The sequence below is a fragment of the Cyrtonyx montezumae genome, unplaced genomic scaffold, assembly GCF_038088225.1.
Source record: "Cyrtonyx montezumae isolate F1298 unplaced genomic scaffold, pur_monq_1.0 scaffold_2, whole genome shotgun sequence".
Taxonomy (NCBI): Eukaryota; Metazoa; Chordata; class Aves; order Galliformes; family Odontophoridae; genus Cyrtonyx; species Cyrtonyx montezumae.
Window position 1 is genome coordinate 13,773,858 of NW_027071936.1, and position 19,288 is coordinate 13,793,145.

General features: G+C 36.7%; 1 protein-coding gene across 1 annotated transcript; it reads left to right on the top strand.

The window, feature by feature from the left end:
• The first annotated feature begins 975 nt into the window (after positions 1-975).
• On the top strand, positions 976-17,998 carry ABHD18 (abhydrolase domain containing 18). The gene is made up of 13 exons (XM_065736481.1): positions 976-1,078; positions 1,767-1,875; positions 5,216-5,300; positions 6,273-6,373; positions 7,686-7,764; positions 7,847-7,931; positions 8,645-8,672; positions 10,390-10,528; positions 12,480-12,569; positions 13,220-13,321; positions 14,142-14,514; positions 16,457-16,619; positions 17,603-17,998. The coding sequence occupies exons 2-13, from the start codon at positions 1,784-1,786 to the stop codon at positions 17,652-17,654; spliced, it is 1,389 nt and encodes a 462-aa protein (XP_065592553.1). The 5' UTR covers positions 976-1,078; positions 1,767-1,783; the 3' UTR covers positions 17,655-17,998.
• Positions 17,999-19,288: the final 1,290 nt, after the last annotated feature.

Below are 19,288 nucleotides of genomic sequence, written 5' to 3' on the forward strand. Positions count from 1 at the left end.
AGGCCGTGGGTGGGAATGTTTTTTGGTTTTTTTTTCAGACAAGGGTACACAAGGTTGTGGGGTGCTAGTTTTCTTTTGGTTTTGTGATACCAGAAAATATTTACTAATTGAAAAAGAGCAGGAAGACTGGGCAGGGTCTTTATTACTTCATTATGACTGAAAGTAGCTACAGTTTTAAGAACCAAATTTGAGTGGTTTCTTTGAATTGAGAAGGTACGTATATGCTGATCTCCTTGTATTAAGTTTGATTTTGCTAGCAAGTCTGTGGCAAAAGTTTCCTCCTTTCCTATCTGTTTTGATACTGAAATCTGATGTCATTCAGGGTTGATACCAGCTGCCAGCACTTGTTGTATTTGTGTTGGTTCGTGGCTTATGTTGACTAACTTAATATTGTTAGAGAATTTCTTCTGCACTTATTTCACTGTCCAAGAAATTCTTGTAGAGCCAGCAGATATGAAACAGCAATTTGAGACTGGTGGAGTAAGATCTAACGCTTTCTACAGTGTTAAAAAAAAAATTTCTGGTGATAACAGGCTTTTATTTCTGTCATTTGATGACTGAACAAGGTTGTCTAGGATGCTTGTTCTAGCAGTTAAGTATCTTGTCTATGATTTCTATGTTAGTAGTTTTTGATTAGCATTAAAGCTTTTTTGTTTATTTTTTGATATCTTGAGTCTTACTGATAAATTAAGTATTGATGATTCTTTTGTAGAAGTGCAAAGGAGTAATTAATCTAAGAACACTTTTTACTTGCTTTATTCAGACAAGTTCATCTTAAGAATGAGCATATTGGAATTAGCATTAAAATATGTGAATGAAATCACACTTCTTAGGAGCATTATCAAGTTATTCTGGCCTATTAGTATAGAGGCATCTGGAAAAATTAAAAGACAGATGAAGGCAATTTAGGAACTAAGTATTTGATTATAATGGTTTTTTGTTGTTGTTGTCTTAGGTGTAGTGCAGATTGTGGACCTCATTATCACTGAAGGACCTATATCCTGCTGATCAAGACCAGACTGCTCTTGTTTGTTCTTCCTTATTGGAAGAGCACAGTAGCGGCTCCAAGCTCACTTCAGTAAGTATTGCTTTGAAAGTAAGGCTGAGTTGGCATAAAACCTTGTTGGCTTTAGTTATATTTGAGCTACTGTATTTCCCAAGTAAAATATGACACTGGCGAGAGGATTTTCACGGTGTGATGTCTTTATTTATTGTTGTTTGTTTTCTGAAGGAAGTGGGTGCTTTGTTTTCAAAATCATAAGAATCAAGGTGGGGGAAATTGGAAAGGGATCAAAGCAGAGTTAATTTCCTTTCTGAGATGCACTGATGAAAACTCAATTAGATAGGAAAGTTTTTACCATTCTTACTGTACTGACATAGGACAGAGATCAGTGCTACTCTTCTTATTGGTCTAAGTAAAATACACTTAGAACTGGCTGAAGACTTAGTATCTCATGGGCTTCTTCTGTAATCTTTTCATCAATAATGTGATAACTTTTTAGTTTTTTGTGTGTGTCAAATTCTTCCTGCTACATTCTGCTTTTCTTAAAAAAATAAAAATAAAAACAACCCCAAAGGTAGAATTTTCATTCACTGCTTGTATACCTTGTTTAAAAGGAAAAGAATTGGCCTAAGTAAGAGAGTGATATGGCTTTTCATTGATTACAGGTATCAGAATAAGAGCCAACTTAGAATAATAAGCAACGGACTTTGCCCCTCGCGTTAACCTCTTTCACTGCCTTGTTTTTACCTGTTCTCTTTTCTAGATGTCAGTTTGCTGCTAATGGGTGTAAGTAAATTAGATGTCTTGTACAGAAAGCTTCTCCTCACTAAACTCTTCATCAGAGGATGGGGAAAGCCAGAGGATCTGAAGAGGTGACTTATTTAAAAACAATAGTAATAGCACTATCTGTCATTTATATTGAAAGGAAACTAGGTGGAATTTTGGTACTCTTCTGTGTTTCTTTTTACTAAGTTATGTTGAAGTTTATTTTGATCAGGATATCATGTATTTCCATACTGACGTTGTAACTGGATTTAGAAGTCTTAAAGGGTTCTCTTAAATGCTTTTCTGTTTAAAGAGGATTTTCTTGAGAGAATGTGTGCCCAATCACATTTTTCACTTCTGCGTCTAAAATAATCCACTCTAAGTAGTGACTTTTTAAAGTCTTGACCGAGACCAAGACTAGCCAAATCTTTCCAGAGGGATTTTTCTTATTAACATGAAGAAGATCTTGCTAACTTTCTGTAATTGCTTAATAATGAGGAGTCTTAGAAGGGTAAGATGCATTCAGAAATTTCTCTCATCCCCAAAGCAGTAAACTCATTTTCTGAGAGGAGATCTTATCATCACTTAAAAGTATCTGAAGGGCAGGTGTCAAGAGTGTGAGGCTGGGCACCTCTAGGCAATACCTAGTGGTGGGCAAGGGGAAGCAGGAATGATTGGGAGCACAGGAAGTTTCATCTCAATACGAGAAGAAACTTCTTTTTCTTTGAGGATGACTGAGCACTGGCACAGGCTGCCTAGAGATGTTGTGGAGACTCCTTTTCTGGATGCATTCAAGACCCACCTGGACGCTTTTCTCTGCAACCTACTGTAGGGAACCTGCTTTAGCAGAGGGTTAGACTTGATGATCTCCAGAGGTCCCTCCCAACCCTTATGACTCTGTGGTTCTTCTTAATGTCTTCAAGCGGTAATTCTACTTCCCTTATTTTTTTTCATAAACTTCTGCATTTTTTCCGTTCAAATTGTGAGGAGCACCTAGAAATTAATTACTTGCATGTCTTAATTTTTAGTTTTGTTTTAACCTTTAAGTGACTGAAAATGTTCTGTATCATGTAGTATATAAATAAGGGAATGCTGAATGTTTCCTAAGCCAATTCGTACGTATTTGCATATAGATTGAGAAAACAGAAAGCAAAAATTTAGTTTGCTGTGGATAGTGGTGGAGTTATGCAGGCTGTTTGTTTCTTAAATCTCCTTCCTCAGTTGTTTTATCTCAAGTTGCAGTTCCCAGCAAAACTTAAGTGTTGGTTTTTTATCAAGTTAGCGTAGTTTACTTTTGTTGCAATGATCAAAAATGCGTACTTCACTTAGTTGTGACTGCAGCATTTCTGTATTGTATGTTGTGAGTTTATCTGAAATGGGATGTTTATCAAACTCCTCATGTGAAATGTTGGGAGGACTTAATTATGTCTCACTAACCCTTCTCCCCATCTTTTCCCCCCACTCAATCTATGGGCTAACGTCTGACTGATTCTACTGTTAGCTGTAAGAGATCTGTAAGGTTTTTTTTCTGTGCTACCACTGGGTGGAAAGGCAAGTTGTTCCCAGGCAGCTTGGTTTCACCCAGAAAGAAGAAGGAAGAACGCTACCTCCTGCCTCCTCACAGCAGCCAGTGTGAGGAGGCATTACCACTCCCTAGCTCGCAGATCATGCTGGAAACAGTGTTAGTGTTTGTTTGGTCTTTTAAATTGTTGGCTATGCAAACCCATTTGAATTATTTCATGAACTTTCTTAGCGTTAACTGAGATTGACTGATGTCACTGACTGTCTCGCTTAGATGTGATATGAAGGTTTGTTGAGCACGCTCTTGATGTGATGACTTGTATCCCAATGCTTTATCCTCAGCTCATTAGCAGGAGTTGAAATTTTTCCACGTTTTGAAGGTTTACCTTTCAGTAGGTTTAGTGTTCTCTGAACTACAAAGAAAATATGTACAAGTAGTATTTTTCGAAGAGTGTGTGTCAAGCAAAACATCTTTGCAATTAATTCATCCTCCATAGACGTGTCTCATAGCTATACTCTTAGAAATATTTAGTGCAGTGTTCTGCATAAGAAAAGCAGGGTATACAGTTAGAGCTATTTTTGTTGTGGTGAACCGCTTTGTGTAGTGGCTTTCTTTGCTTTTAGGAAGGTGAATAGTTTGTTCCTGTTTTACCATTCTTTTGTACTGCCTGTCCAAAACTACTGTTTTAATTCAATCAGTGACATCTTTGCATGTATTTAGAGTCGTAAGAATTCCTAGCATAGAGTTCTTTAGGCTATGTGGTACATACTGAGGGCATCTAGTCCCAGCCCCTGCTCAGTACTAAGAACTTGTTCTTTCAAGTCGCTCAGCACCTCCTGGTGTTGAGTTTGAAGTCCCTTGAGGATAGATATTTCAGTTTCTGGGTCCTTAGGTTGCCATGAGCTTATACACCTACCATGATGAGTAAAGATTTCATTGTTTCAATAGCAATTCCAGTGTTGCAACTCGCAACCATTGCTTCTTGTCTTCACACCCTCTACCCCTGTCAATGAGTTTTGTTTCATCTTCTGCAGTGCTTTGTTAGCCCATGTACGCAGCAGAGGGAAGCAGCTGGATTTGCCCCTGAGCCTTCCCTCCTGCAGGCAGTGCACACCCAGTTCCCTCAGTCTTTTTTCATATGTAATGTGTTCCAGTTATCCTTGCTGCGCTCTGCTGACAGTGGTCCCAAAACTGGGCTCAGTATTCCAGATGTGATTCATGAGTGCTTGGACTCTGTCTGCTTTCTTGCTGAATGTTGAGGGGGGTACCAGTGGTCTGCGTAGCTGCAAGGCCATGCTGCAAACTCATGCCAGACACCGTGTGCCCTTTCTTGCAGAGTTGCTTCCTAGCTGGGTGGTTCCCAGTTTATGTTGTTGCACAGGACTAGGTGCAAGGCTTGGCAGTTGTGTTGTTGAGATTTAGGGTGTTTGCTGACTCGTTCTTCCAGCTTATCCAGGTGGCTTTGAAAGATATCCAGCTATCAACCTCACACTTCAGTTGCTGTAATTTCTGGGATTCACTGCATGTGGCTAGTGACTTGTGGCAGTTACACCTTGAGCCACTGACAGTTTGACATTGGCAGTTTTGCCTTTTATCCATTCTGTCCATATCTCTCCAATATGTCTTCAAGGGTATGTAAGAGTAGGGGTTCCTGTGTCTTTATTTTGCTCTGAAAAATGGCCTTGGTTTTTTTTTTATATCAGGTTTAAAATACTATTTAAAGGCTTTGTAAGCTCTGGCAATGTATGTGAGTGCTTTATTTTTCACTTTTTTTAACTTAGAAATGTTCTTATAGACCTATGCCATCGTAGTCTGATTCATCTGTAAATGCACTTGAATATCTTTTTATGTACATATGTGTGTATATATATATATTTATTTAGACTAAAAACTGAATCTTTTCTTTCTTTGTCTCTGTTCAATAGAATTTTTGAGTTCAGAAAGATCATTGGAAACAGGGAAAAATGCCAGACACTGGTTTCAAAAGATTACCCAGTTTTTATTGACAAGGTACGTAAACACAAGGGGTGCAGTTTAACTCAGTTTGTTTGCCTAATGCATGTAAACGTGAAATAAATGTAGTCCTTTCCAGGCTGCTTTTAAAGAGTACAAGTGTTGAGTGTTGATACATATGAATCTGCATTTTCCTGATGCTATTACAAGATGTTTTGCTGCTGGGACTGGCAAGTGGGAACTTGATTTAGGGACAGCGTGTACATAGGACGATGAACAGATCCCTGATGATACTCACTTGGCTTTTGCTAATCAGTGATTTTCTAGCAGGTGGCGTTAACTAAGTTGACGAGTGGTCCCTGTTGCTGTCTTTTAGAGAAAGGGATACTGGAACTTTTCTGTGAAGGTTTTAATAATACTGCAGTGGCAAAACAAATGAATGTAGTGTGGTTTTCAGGCTGGTTAGAGAAAGGAAGCCCTGTGCTTTCAAGCGAAATGCAGATGTAGGTAATCCTTGCCCTGAAGACTTCAATTGAGGGAGTGTGAAGAAAGGGGTCAGAAAAAGCCAGTAGTTCTGGTGAAACAACTACACTAGCAAACAGTTCTGTGGCAAGCTAAATGCTTTCAGCATTGTGAAATTGTGAAAGTGAAATTAATAAACTTCACTATTAGTTATTTAGCCGCTGTGAGTAGAATTAGGAGGCAATGGCAGGTAAGTCAAGCTTGGTTGGAAGGGGTGGGAGAATGGGTGGTCACATTGGTTATTACAGAACTGAAGTAAGCTGGGAGATTCAAGTAGTGGTTGTACAGGTGAATTTTCATCTTATTCTCAATCATTCAATAACTGGAGGTGCGGGGCCTCGGATTTTAATTGCTGAAGCTTCAAAAGGTTCAAAACATAGAATATACTTCAATAATAATATACTATTCGAGCGGGACAGTTTAAGCTTATTACTTGGTTCTTTAGTAGGTAATTTATATGGAAAAATACTTGTCTGTGCTGTTAGATATGTATCATTCTCTCTGCAGGTCGAGGAACAATCGGACTGTAAAATCCTTGAGGGGCACTTCATTTCCCCTTTAGCTCATTATGTTCCGGGTATCCTGCCTGTTGAGTCTCTTGTAGCCAGGTAGGAGAAAACAAGTGGCATTTCCTTTCTCAAGCTAGTATTGGAGAGAAATAAAAATGATACATCTTTAGTTCTACCATAAAGCCAATGTATCGTAATACTGATTACTCTGCTAGGGTGCTTTATTGTGATATTTGAGAAAGAATGACAGATTATATTCTGAAGTCAGGAAAGAAAGTGAGCATTGCAAGGGATGGGAGTTTTAGGGTAATTACGTGTTTATTTAACAGAAGCTCTCTTCCAATTGTGGTTATTACTAGTGATAATGTGGAGAACTATAAGTCTAATCTTAGCTGAAAGTGGATGACGTAACCCTTTATGAAAATCTTAAGCTATGGTAAGAAAAATTAAAACCTGGGATTACCTGGCTCTGTTAGTCTCTGGCATTGTAGTTGATGCTTTGATTCTGAAGTATTGGGTTTTTTTGTTGTCTTGTTTTTTGGTGTAGAAATTGTGTTGCCTTAAACTGGAATACCTTTGTTTTCCAAACATTGTATCTGAAGAACACTTCACACTAAGACATGTAGTGCAGAAAAAGTTCAGTAGCCGAAATGTCAGTTCAATTCCACTTCCCCTTTAGCATCCCTGATTTATACCAAAATCTGACTGCTTTCCTATGTGTTCCTTTGCACTGTGAGGTTGTTATGCTGTTGCATTGAACAGTACTGTTTGAGTGTTGTAATTTCACTTAAGATTGTTGTGCATCATGTGTTTGGTTGGTTGAGTTTTATTTTTTCCCTGGTTGTAATTCATTTGTGTGTTTGTGCTCCATCTTGTGGAGCAAATATTAGTGGCTTCAAAAGGATTTTTTTTCCTCTCAGTAGTTATACTGTAAATAACTTCAGTGTAGCAGCAGAAGAAATTAAATGTTGTGTGTATAAAAATATTTTGTTTGTGGCTCTTTTCAACTACTTTCATTTTAATGTAAACGTTTTGCTGATCTTATTCTTCAGTTTCAGCTGTTGTGCCTTCAGGAGAAAAAAAGTAATATTGTCTAGGAGAGCTAGGCATACATGTTCAGGCAGCTCTTTGTCTGAACTTCTGCTTCTCCACTCTGCAAAATCGGAATTGTGATGATGAGGTAGTGGTCTGTTTTAGGAGCATGATCTTTCCACTTGACTCCTTTTCATGTCTGGAATTCAGTCTGTCATACTCTTGGATTCCTTTCTTTGCTGGATGTGTTTATGAAAAATGATACTGCTGTATCAACAATTTCCCTGAGTGTGTCACAGAGTGTGTTGGTTTGTGTTTGTTTTTCCAAATATTTATATGAAGCAAAGATTTACTTTTCCATAATGTTTGTTTCTCATAGGTTTCAGTTCATAACACCCAGAAGATGGAATAGCAAGCACAGACCTGTATGCATTCATTTAGCAGGCACTGGGGATCATGTAAGTGAAATGTTAACATGAATTAATACTGAGAGAATAAGTATTTGGATTTTAGGATTACAATTATACTTCTTTTCTTTAGCACTTCTGGAGGAGACGCACGTTAATGGCTCGTCCAATGATAAAAGAAGCCTGTATGGCTTCCCTATTGCTTGAAAATCCCTATTATATCCTTTTGTGGAAGACAGGGTTTTTGTGCAGTTATAAGTTTTTTCTTCACAGGGTAGGAACCTGCTGAATGAGACACAAGGTGGAACACAGTATAACTGAGTAACGCTTTTCTGATTTTTCTGAAGATGTCTTCTACAGCTTCTTAGTATAGTCATCACAGTAGAAGTTCTGGCATTAATCTGTCATCACATTCGTCATCAGAGTTTTGAATGTGATTGATTACTGTAGTCATGGTAGAGTGAAACCTGTGCTTTCATTCTGCATCATACTGTGTTAGTTTTGGGTGTGTTAATGATTGATGGAAAATAACATTATTTCCTTTGCTTTCCATTTTCAAATGTGACCCTTTAGAGCCTCACGTGCTTTTGAGAGGCTTAATCTTGGCCCTTACAATCTGTTCTAATTAAAAAATAAAGATCTTTCATCAATTCATCAGTAACTTGTAACACTGTTACCTCATTTCATTAAATAGAATCTCATGTCCTTTTCTGTATTCCTGCATACCTGTTAGAAGTAAAGTTTAACATAGTTAAGTTACGTAATCAGATTGTATTTCATGTGATTTAGGTCCTGTTAAATGCTTGGAATCCAAGTTCAAAATTTTAGTTAATTGTGCTGTGTGCATGGGATTAATTTAATTTTTTACTTTTTTTTTAATTGCCTATTTTTGTGTTGACAATTATTACTTTCTTTAACTTGAGACTTCTACATGGCTGCAGAAAACCTAAGGATCAAATGTAAGTACTGCAAGATACAGTCTGCAAGATGCAACTTTTGTTTTGTTTTGTTTCTCAGGAAGTTAAATTAGTATAAGCTTTGTGAGCTCATTGAGAAAAATAAAATCCCAAACATCCTGTTAACCAAATTGTCAGCCCTTTGCTGGGCTGGTTTACTACTGTTTGCAGTAAGAGATCACTGTGGTCGTGAAAGTTTGCATGAGATGGCATCTCAACATAGGAATGAGATGAGCGTGAATGCAAGCAAGCAGCAGTTTGTTTTCCTGATCAGCAATTGTATACATATACTTGCTGCAATTATTTCGGTCAAATATGAGTAGTCTTTGTTCTGATAGTTTGTCTTGTTATTCTTTAGCTCAGTTTTACAGGTATTTTTTCCTAGGTATTACAAAAGGACCACAGTAAGGCATGAAGTAACTTGTTGCTTGTTCGTTGGCCTGTTCTAAGTATGTGATATTCAGTCTTGAAGTTTTAATTCAAGAAATGGCTTTTAAGTTAATTTTCAGAGCAGATGCAGAACTTATGGCAGTAAGAACTGCTTTTTTTAAAAGGTTAAGAAAAATGTACAAACACAATTGCCAGCTGATTGTTATAAAATACTTTTTTAATAGGAAAAACATTTATATATTTAATCGTTATTGCATTTAGAAGTATAAGATTATAGGAAAGGGACGAGAGCGTGTGTGCTGGAATAGATGAAGGTTTTTGGTTTTTTTTCCTTGTAGCAAAGTAATTGATGCAGAAAAGTAATTTGGTGAGGATATTTCTAACTCCTTTTTCTGTTGTCCTAGCTTGACAGCTTAGTATATGAATGATGTAGACAAGGATTCTCTGAAAGGCAAGTGCTGTCATGTACCCCGAGAAATAACTGTCAATCTTAGGTACAAGTTTACAAAGCAGCAGCAGAATTTTTAGTTAACAGCAGTTTTAGTAGTAACGGTGCTTAGTAAATGTAGCAGCTATGGAGGATTGATGAATCTTACATAACAAAGCTGTCAGAAAGAATCACTTCAGCTTATGAGTACTGTTTTGCAGCTGTTACGTTCATTTCTCTGTGACTAGCACGGTATTTCTTCTCATTAGAGGTATGTTATTGCTCTGTAAAATACTTTCGTTTTTTGAGAGTTCCTCTGTGGTTCAGCTGAATAGCTTTCTCCTTTTTGTTTCCCCTGTTTTGGTGCTTTAGAATACGCTACATTAATTTCTCAGTACCGTGACAAACTTCCCACTTTACAGTTTCAGTCTTAACAATGACACCGAGTTTTTCCAAAGCTGGCGTACTGCAATTTTTCAGTGATAAGAAAGAAGTAAATAAGAGGAGGAGAAGAACAACAACAACAAGGTTGTTCTTTTCTGCAACTGAGATGTGTACTATCTAGAATTGAAGTGTTGTGATTCTGTTTTGAAAATATCCGTTATAACTTGACAGCACAGAAGATTACTGCTAATGGGATTCTAGTGTTGCTAATACTTGTTTCTAAATGATCAGGTGGTGAGTAATATTAGAAGCTTAGCAGGTGTCTGTTCCTAGTTCCCACTTAGAAAAAGTGCCAGAGAATCTGGACTTGCTTCTTCTCTTGAATGAGCAGGAGTTAGGATCCAGAATTCTCTGGGAATGTGATCAGGCTTTGTATACAAGTATGTACAGAATGATGACAGTTGTCAAAATCTAATCTTAGAAAATAAATCCTGTCTTTTCCTTTTCTGGGGAGAAAAGACGGTCATGTTTAAAAAATGTCTCGGACCTGTTTGTGATGGGAGGAGCTCTTGTTCTAGAATCGGCAGCTCTTTTGCACTGGCTAGAGAGAGAAGGCTATGGACCGCTAGGGATGACTGGAATATCCATGGGAGGACATGTAAGCTTTTATATTTCCTGTTTGTTAATTTTTTTTAAACTTCTCATTTGATCATTTAGGACATGGAAAGAATTGGTTTTATAGTGTTCCTCTCTGATGTACTTTAAATTAAGTAATAGTCATGAGAAAAATTGTCAGCAATTCTCATGTTCAGTAGTGCTGAATTAGTATAATCCTTGATAAATAATGACAAATCGTAGCTCCCTTTGTCAGCCATTTTTTTTTTTAGAGGCTTCATTGAGTATCTTCGCATGTAACGGTTTTTTCTAATGGGAAAAAGTCTTTTTTGAAAGACTACATCGATCAATTTCTACTTTTCCCTCCTTTCCTCCAGTCTTAAATTTGTTTTTGAATGCATTGAGTGAAATGGTACAGTAATTTACGTGACTGTGTTGACTCTTGGTGTCGTGTCTGTTCTCAAATCAACTTTTTTCTTCGTTGGTGCTGATTAAAGAAGAATTCTGGAGTGCAGTGGATAACATATCGTGTGTGACTGCACGTATTCAAATTCAAATGGCACTGTATTCATAGTAAGATGCACAGCATTACTGCTTGTGTCTCCACAGATGGATTGTTGGTCGGTGATTCACTTATAAAAAGCCAGCTAAAACAACATACCTCCATTTTACTGATCCTTCTGTATTTATTTCTTGTCAAGAACTGATTAGATAACGGCAATGACAGTGTCTACTGAAAGAAAAATCATTTTCCTCCAAAGCACCATTTGTGACTCTAGATGACATACGTGTGTGAAATACCTTACATTCACATAAATATCATCCTGATTAGACAAAACTGTGTTAAACATGTCTCCCATGCCTTATTTATATTGTGGATTGTAACTCTTAAACTGGTGTGTCCACGGCTAGCTGTGGGCTACTTTGGAGCCTTCGTTGTGAATAGTATAGGAACGGCAGGGTGCTGTATCCGATACCAGTCATTATGTGCTGGATGAGTATAGCAAGAGCCATGATCAGAGAAAGTGAGCTTGGAAACTCTTTTGGTGTAATTGTCATTTGTCCAGAAACATACTCTTTTGACTAATCCTAACTTAAATTTAAAGCAGTCTTAGGAATGTGTTTTGTAACTGAAAGGAAGTATCATTAATTCACCTCTAATGATGGAGAGAGCTGGAACTAAGGCCAAAGATGTCTGGCTTTCTTATTGTTGTAACATCCCTGTGTGATGCTCCTGCCCCTTAGTATTATTGAATACAATTCAAATAGAATTCTAATTCACTTGTATTAGTCTACTTAGTAGAATGTCTAGGACAAACACGGGGTGTTTTGTAGGAGGGATTTTACGCTGTTGAAAGCAGTATAATAAAACGTGGATGGAACATGCAACATAGGGAAGTATTTGCTTGTTGTTTCTGTATGTTGAGCTTCTTTTTTTCTATTTACACAAGAAATATCAGGATAGTTAGCAAAATTTGTACCGAGTACTGATATAAAAGCAATAATTTAGATTTCAAAGGGCAGGAAAACAGTACTTTCAGATGAGAAGTAATTCAGCATATTATGTTTCTAGAATATGAATTCAAAAGTGTAAAATTTTAAATAGTTTTTATAGATTGCTTTAATTTTGTCTTGAAATAAGCTTCTAAGAGCCTGATGACTAGGCTGTATGAAGGTTTCCATTGTTTGAAATAACTAAACTGTAGGAATAAATATCCCATTCAGAATTCTTGTCGTTATAAACCCATTTATCTGTGAAATTAGTCCTGTCCACAAGGATATTTGTTGTTAGGGAAATCACTGAAGAACAGACTAAACCTTCTGAATTCTAAAGAGGTGGAAGTTTATCTGATTACCACAGTCCTTAATTGCTTTGATACTTCTTATTTAATGCTTTATAAACAAATAAATGTGAGGTGAGAGAGGTCTTAAAATAGTTTCAAAAATATTGTGAATTTGGTATTAATACACGTAATAACTGCGTTTGATTCTAGATGGCTTCCCTGGCGGTGACGAACTGGCCTAAGCCATTGCCACTGATTCCATGTCTTTCGTGGTCAACAGCTTCTGCAGTCTTTACTACGGTAATTGACCAATATTTTTATATTAATATACTGAATTGTAATCAGATACATGAGATAAAACGCTTGGGTCAGCTACGTTCGCCTTTTCAGTTAGACGTTTCATATCACTCTGGCCATGATTAGTAACTAGTGGCAAAAAGCTTAGGATATATGATGTGATGGGGAAGGTAACTTTGAGCTACTTCGCTGGATCATGTCGTAAATGAAGGGCTGCTTTGGGATACAGCAATCACAGTCCTTATCTGGATGTGGAAAGGTAAGGAAGGAAGCTGAGGAAGTGCTTTTTCTGGTCAAAGCCTGGCATAAGTAGCTGCATGATAATGTTTTAACTGTTTTCACTACTTCTGCTGGGTAAGTGATTTAACAGGCCAACATTAATAGTCATCTCTGGCTCAGTTCAGTCTAAATGTGTGTTTAAATCTTTCTATTTTTTACTTTTTAAGGAGAAATGTATTTCCATGTCCTGTGTGTGTCCTTACAGTGTGTGCTTAAAAGCTTCCAGTAATTCTAAGGGTTGTCTGGAAACTGAAGCCAGAACTGCACTGCAAAAATCAAATCACAGGAACGAATCAATTTTCTCTGCATGTTGTTATTTCAGAATATTCTTTGGCCTTTGCTTGTGTACTAGACTCTTGTGTTTATAACTTCAGGGTGTGCTGAGTAAGGCAGTGAACTGGAGAGAGCTTGAGAAACAATATTATACACAAACTGTTTATGAAGAAGAAATCATTCAAATGCTTGAATACCGTGGAGTAAGTATGGTTTGTTTTCACTATTTGCAAATGTTCACGTGCCTAATATTTTAGTTGAACAATGTATGTTAAGTATATCCCTTATTACAAAGTCAGTGCAATCTACAACATTAAATGTTTTCAGTCAAAACATGGAAAACATAGGTAATTCATCCCAGTAAATTGCTTTGGAATTTGGAAAGCTGGCAGCCTGAAACTGCTAATGCTGAGATTTTGTCCTTTAAATTTGGAATTGCTTCCAGATAATGAGTTTTAATTAATTAGAAAAAAAAAAAAAAAAGAAACATTACAGGAAGTTCAGCTTATGTCATCCTAATTATTGGAGGAAGTAAATTTTTCAGTCATAAGCCAAACATTGGATGTGGTCAATTATATTTCTTGCTATTGCCTATTTTTTCCCATCTGTGGGGAAAAAAATTATCGTTAACTTGTGGCAACTTTTTCAAAACATCATTATTACTGTTTTGAGAGACACGTGTCTAGTAAACATAGCTTTTGTGATTTATTTGATCAGAGATGTAAGCTTGTTGAACTGTAGTCATTAATTCAGAGTTTAATACAGAATTAAAAATAGACAAATGTTTGAATCGTGTACTACCATATGTCAGCACTTTCTTGAGCTGACCAATGTAGAATTAAAATATCAGAAGGTTATGATGATTGGGATTTCATTCATTGTGTGACGTGTGTAGTTTGAAAATGATAAGTACTCCAAGCAGTGAGTGCTCTTTGCCTCCCTTTACTGAATGTTGTGTTGATTTGAAGTCTGATGTTAACCAGATGATGTAAAGGAGTGCCTTAATAATTTGTCTTTGTTTAGACAGATTCTTTCAAGATGGGACAAGATTTTGTTAAAAACTTTCCTGACAATGTAGATAGCCTGGAGGACATAGATGTGACTTCCAGAATGTTCAACTTAGATTCTTCAAACAAGGCTGAGTCTAAAGAAGCTGTCCACAGCTTTACCACAAATAGAAGTTCTCTAAGTGCCTCATCAGAAAGACTCTTAATACAGGACGCTCCTGAAATTCAGTGCATAAATCAAACATTTTCAACCAGTAGCAATAAAAATTTAACCATTCAACGGGTACACAAGATAAATAATAGAACAAAGAGTGACACTTTACAGAGAGAGTCGTTAAGGTTCATGAAAGGAGTGATGGATGAATGTACTCACGTAGCTAACTTCTCAGGTATGTATTTATTTGTTTCAGTGTGGAGTTGAGAAAACTGAATTAGTATTCTCTAATAAAAGAGAATACTTTCTCTAATTCGACCAACGTGCTGTCACTTTAGATGAAATATGAAAGCATTCTGAGTGTTGTTTTGTAACATCTGTTTAACACTCAGTTTCCTAGTGGTTTATTTTTTAACAACTAACTGATGATAAAGTCAATGGAAAATGTGCGTTTCTGTATCTGTGCACATTTTTCTGTGCTGTGCTGTGGCTATTTTCAGGTATGAGTTATCACGCAGACATTTTGCTCTTTAAATAACGTGAATGTGCAGCGTGACTAATATCTAGACCTAATTAATCTTCTGCATCCTGTTAGTAAGGTTTTTCATGCAGGTTAAAGTAAATCTAAGGGGGTGGAAACCTGGTATTGACTTCAGCTGGAAAGCAGTCTACGTAGATGAGATCCCAACTTAAATGATACGTTAAGATAAATGTGACCAATAAAATAACCCGAGATGCTTCTGGGATGATGCAGTCTGGTGAATGCAACATTTCCCAAGGCAAGCACAGCATATAGATGGAATGGTAGCCCAGTGAGTCTTAAAATGATGAAGCTGAGTTTCTTGGTGGGAAAAAAAAAAATCACTTTTAATGGTCTGCTTGTGGGCAGTGCAAATAAGTGATTACTTCCTAGTACTGATTGAAGGAGTTCAGTCGAGGTTTGTAGTGGCTTTTGTGGGCTGTCCCAGATCACTGCTGTCCAGGAATGTTTTGTGACACCTAACACTAAAGCTTTTTCTCTAGAACTTCAGAAGTTATTTCTGTAGACAAAAAAAAACCAAAGAATAAGAAAATTAAAACCTGATTCTAATTACATACATTCTTTTATTATCTAATCACATATCCAGTATCACTTTGCTAAAGCACTGACCTTTCTTGAAGCGTAAGAGGATCTGTGATGTCAGTGAGCTTGTTAAGGTGATGTAGTCCTTTGTACCAATTGTCTCTCAAGTCTCCTGATGCTCTGGGAGATAGTGCATCCATTGCCAGGGTATGCTTGAAATGTATCTGTAGAGGAGTTTAAGGAAATCCACCTAACATTCAGATTGCATGAAAAAAAAAAAATGGAATGAAAAGATGGGATCTACCTTAACATAGTATATCCTCTAAACATGATTTACCTCATGCAAAAGGAAAGGGTCTGAAATATTTGTGAGCCTCCACTTACAATGCCTTAGTTTGTCACCATCTACTGTACCACATATATTCTTGGGAAGAGTGGTGTTCTTTGCTTTATCCATTTTTGGTGCTATTTTTCCAAACAGCATTTTAGCGTTATTCCTGTTGGTAATACCAACAGATTTGGTGCAATGGTGGTGATAATAACTATTTATACATATATAATCTATTTTTATCTATCTATCTATCTATCTATATATTAGGATTTTTATGCTATAGCCAGAAGGAGAAAAAATAATTAGGAAACAGGAAAGAAAATGAGCATGCTGTACTTGCTGCCTGATTTCTAATATCAAAAGTTTGGGTTTTTTTTCTTCTCTGAGAGAAAAATAATACAACGCTGCTAGTCTGTTGAATTTCAAATGTCTTCTAGTTCTTTGCCCTGGCCGGGGAAGGATGGCCATGTCTCTGAACTGACCTGAATGCTATGGAGTTTTGTCAATAAGGAGAAAGAGCATTTTCCTCATGATTTCTGAAAAACTTTTGAAGTTTTCCATTTTGAAGGAGGGAAGGAAGTCTGACTGCTTTTCTTCTGATGAACTCACTACTGTAGCATCAAGATTTGGATGCTGCAGAAGATACGAAAAAACATACTTTGACTAAAGATTACTTTTATTTAATTTCAGTAATTGGGTGCATATTATAGCGGAAATTTTCAGCTGAAATATTTGTTATTTTCTAATTTTAGATCAATTCCATTTTGAGTTGTTTTTCTTTAGTTCCAGTTGACCCCAGTTTAATCATAGTTGTACAGGCTAAGGAGGATGCATATATCCCTCGAACTGGAGTGCGCAGTCTTCAAGAAATCTGGCCTGGATGTGAAATCAGGTATCTGAATGGAGGTCACGTCAGTGCCTACCTCTTCAAACAAGGACTCTTTAGGTAAGGTAGACAGGGAATCAGAAAAAATATTTGAGAGCTTAAAACCATAATTTTGAGAGACATAGCTTTCCTTCTAAAATTTGAGTCTATAATTCAAGCAACAAATACCTATACTGCTTTTGAGATCAGATGATTGGATCTTAGAGAATGCTGCCATTCTATTCTGTGAGTGAGGATGGTGCATCATGTCTCCCAAATCGTTCACTAAGCCTTTGCTCATCATTACTGCTCTTGCTTTCCTATAGTTGTTCTTCGTTGGTTCCCTGGGCACTAGAACATACTTTTTGACCAGTGACCTCTTAGATTCTGTTGTACAGTTGTTGTCCTTTTGCAGGTGGTGTTTTCTGTGAGTAAATAGTTGAAGGCCAGAATTAAGGCATAAGCTTGGTGACAGATGAATGGTACTTGCACAAAGTCTTGCCTTGATAGTACTAGGTGTTGACTTTTCAGAGTCAGTTACATAAATCAGGTATACAAACACATATTTATACCTGCAGTTCCTTGGTTTTTAAAAGGTAAATACTTGCCGAGATAATTTTAACATGTAAGAAGTTAGCAAGAGTGTACATCCCATTTAGGAAGTCTAAGCAACATCAGAAAGAAATAGCAATATACCAAGTCAACATATGTGAACTCCCATCTTACTGTTATTTTGAAACATTGCCCTCAAAATTAATTTGTGTTGTATGTCTGACATACTTCCTGACATGTTTGGTACAGAAATCAGAGTCAATTAAAACTTGCATTCCTGTGGATGGTGGTAAGTAGACTGGCTGACTCCTGAAACGTGCTGCTAGGTTGAAGTTGAGGCATCCCAGGTATAAATGAAGGAAAATGATTACTCAATACTGTGTTTTTCTGAATGCTATTTTCAAGTTGTGATGATACGTTTAACTTGAAAATAAATGGAAATAGTCACTTTTGTCTGTTGTTTCCTTAATTATGCAAGTGATCTGTAATTAACTTGTTTCTTCCTGCTTTAGGCAAGCGATTTATGATGCATTTGACCGCTTCCTTCAGAAATATGCTGTTTAACTATCTTCATCATGGATTCGAACTGATCTCGTTTGTGTTTCCCGTTGGTGGAACTCATCTCTGGAAAACAAGCCTCTTGCAATGTTAAGTAGCTGATGGTCAGTTACTTTGAATGTTGTAGGTAACCAATATAAAAAATGGTCAAGTCCCAGTATTACTTTTCTTTCAACCAAGTGCCATTCTGACGTGCTTCAGCTTTACCTGTGATGAAACAATGGTAGCATTTGTTAGTGCACAAATGGTTCACATACTTCATACTTGATTGCGTTACGTATCAATCCTGAGTAAATTCTTCATTGTGTATCTGTTGAAAGCAGAACTATTTAAATCTTGATAGAATATAAAATTTGCTTTAGGGTTAAGATACTGTCTTGTGTTTAGTGTATTTACAGTTTGTTCCGGCAATTATGTTTTTCTCACGCTTCCTTGTCACTTGCTGTTCCTGCTGCATTTTAAATGGCTTGGCCAACACTCTGCCTCTTGTGTTTGTCACTGTTTTTCTCTTACTATGAATTGAAAATGAACAGCAATGAACGAGGCTGAATTTGATTTTGCAAAAAGCTTTGAAAAATTGAATGAAGGGTGAGAGAGACCTTTTAATTCAATGCATCCATTAGTTTTTTTTTTCTGCTGTTAAATTAGACGGTGCCATTCCAGAAGGCTCATGTAGCTATTAGTTGTTTTTACAGAGCTGGAATAACTCTAAATGGAGTGTCCAGTAATTCATTTTTTATATACATTCAATTGGATACGTTTTTCTAATAGATGTTTTTAAAAATTGGTAAAGGGAATAACAGTGTAATAACTTTCCTTGATAAACAGTGTCAGAATGAGTCTGATTTTAAGCAGTTAAATCAGCAGCAGATTATATGGTGCTATAAACATTCTTTGAAAGCAGGGGTCCTTTTTAAAATGCACTCAGTGCGGATATGCAAAAACACATAATATTGTAGAGTGTTAAAACATATGTGAGATTAAGGGTTACCACAACAGTCATGTTTTCTCCTTGTTTTTCGGGAGTTTTTTAACTGATGTTTAAGGAAAAAAATAAAAGTAGGATTAGGAACACATTGAAGAGAATCCCATCTGATGCTGCTTCTTTTGGGATCAAAAATGCCAACAAGTTACAAGTAAAATTAGAGGTCATCATGAATCAGCTGTTTGTGGTAGCTGTCCATATCTTATATAGTGGCTATGTTCTGTATCAGTCTTTTAAAGCAAGTTTACAGAGAAGTTGAAAGCCAAAACACTTCAATATTAATTTTAGTACTGTAATGACAAAAGTTACAGAGAATCGAACAAAAAAATCGAGGAGTTTCTTGAGATATGTGAATTACGTCCCTTTCAGATCGTACTCGTGATTGATTTCCCTGGTTATCAGCATGGTTTTAATTGTACATGAAGCAATTAGAGCTCTGTTTCTTCCAGTGTATTACTTTGCATCTCAGTCTAGCAGACAGAACTACTAACTGGGAATATTACTGGTCAGATAAGCAGAGATAAAACTGAAAGCAACACTTTGTGAAAACCAAAGTCAATTAATGTCAAAATGTACTGAAAATTCAAAAGCAGTGATACTCTATTGAAAGTTGAATTGTTTGTTTCAGGTGCTTTCTCATTATTCCTATTGGGTG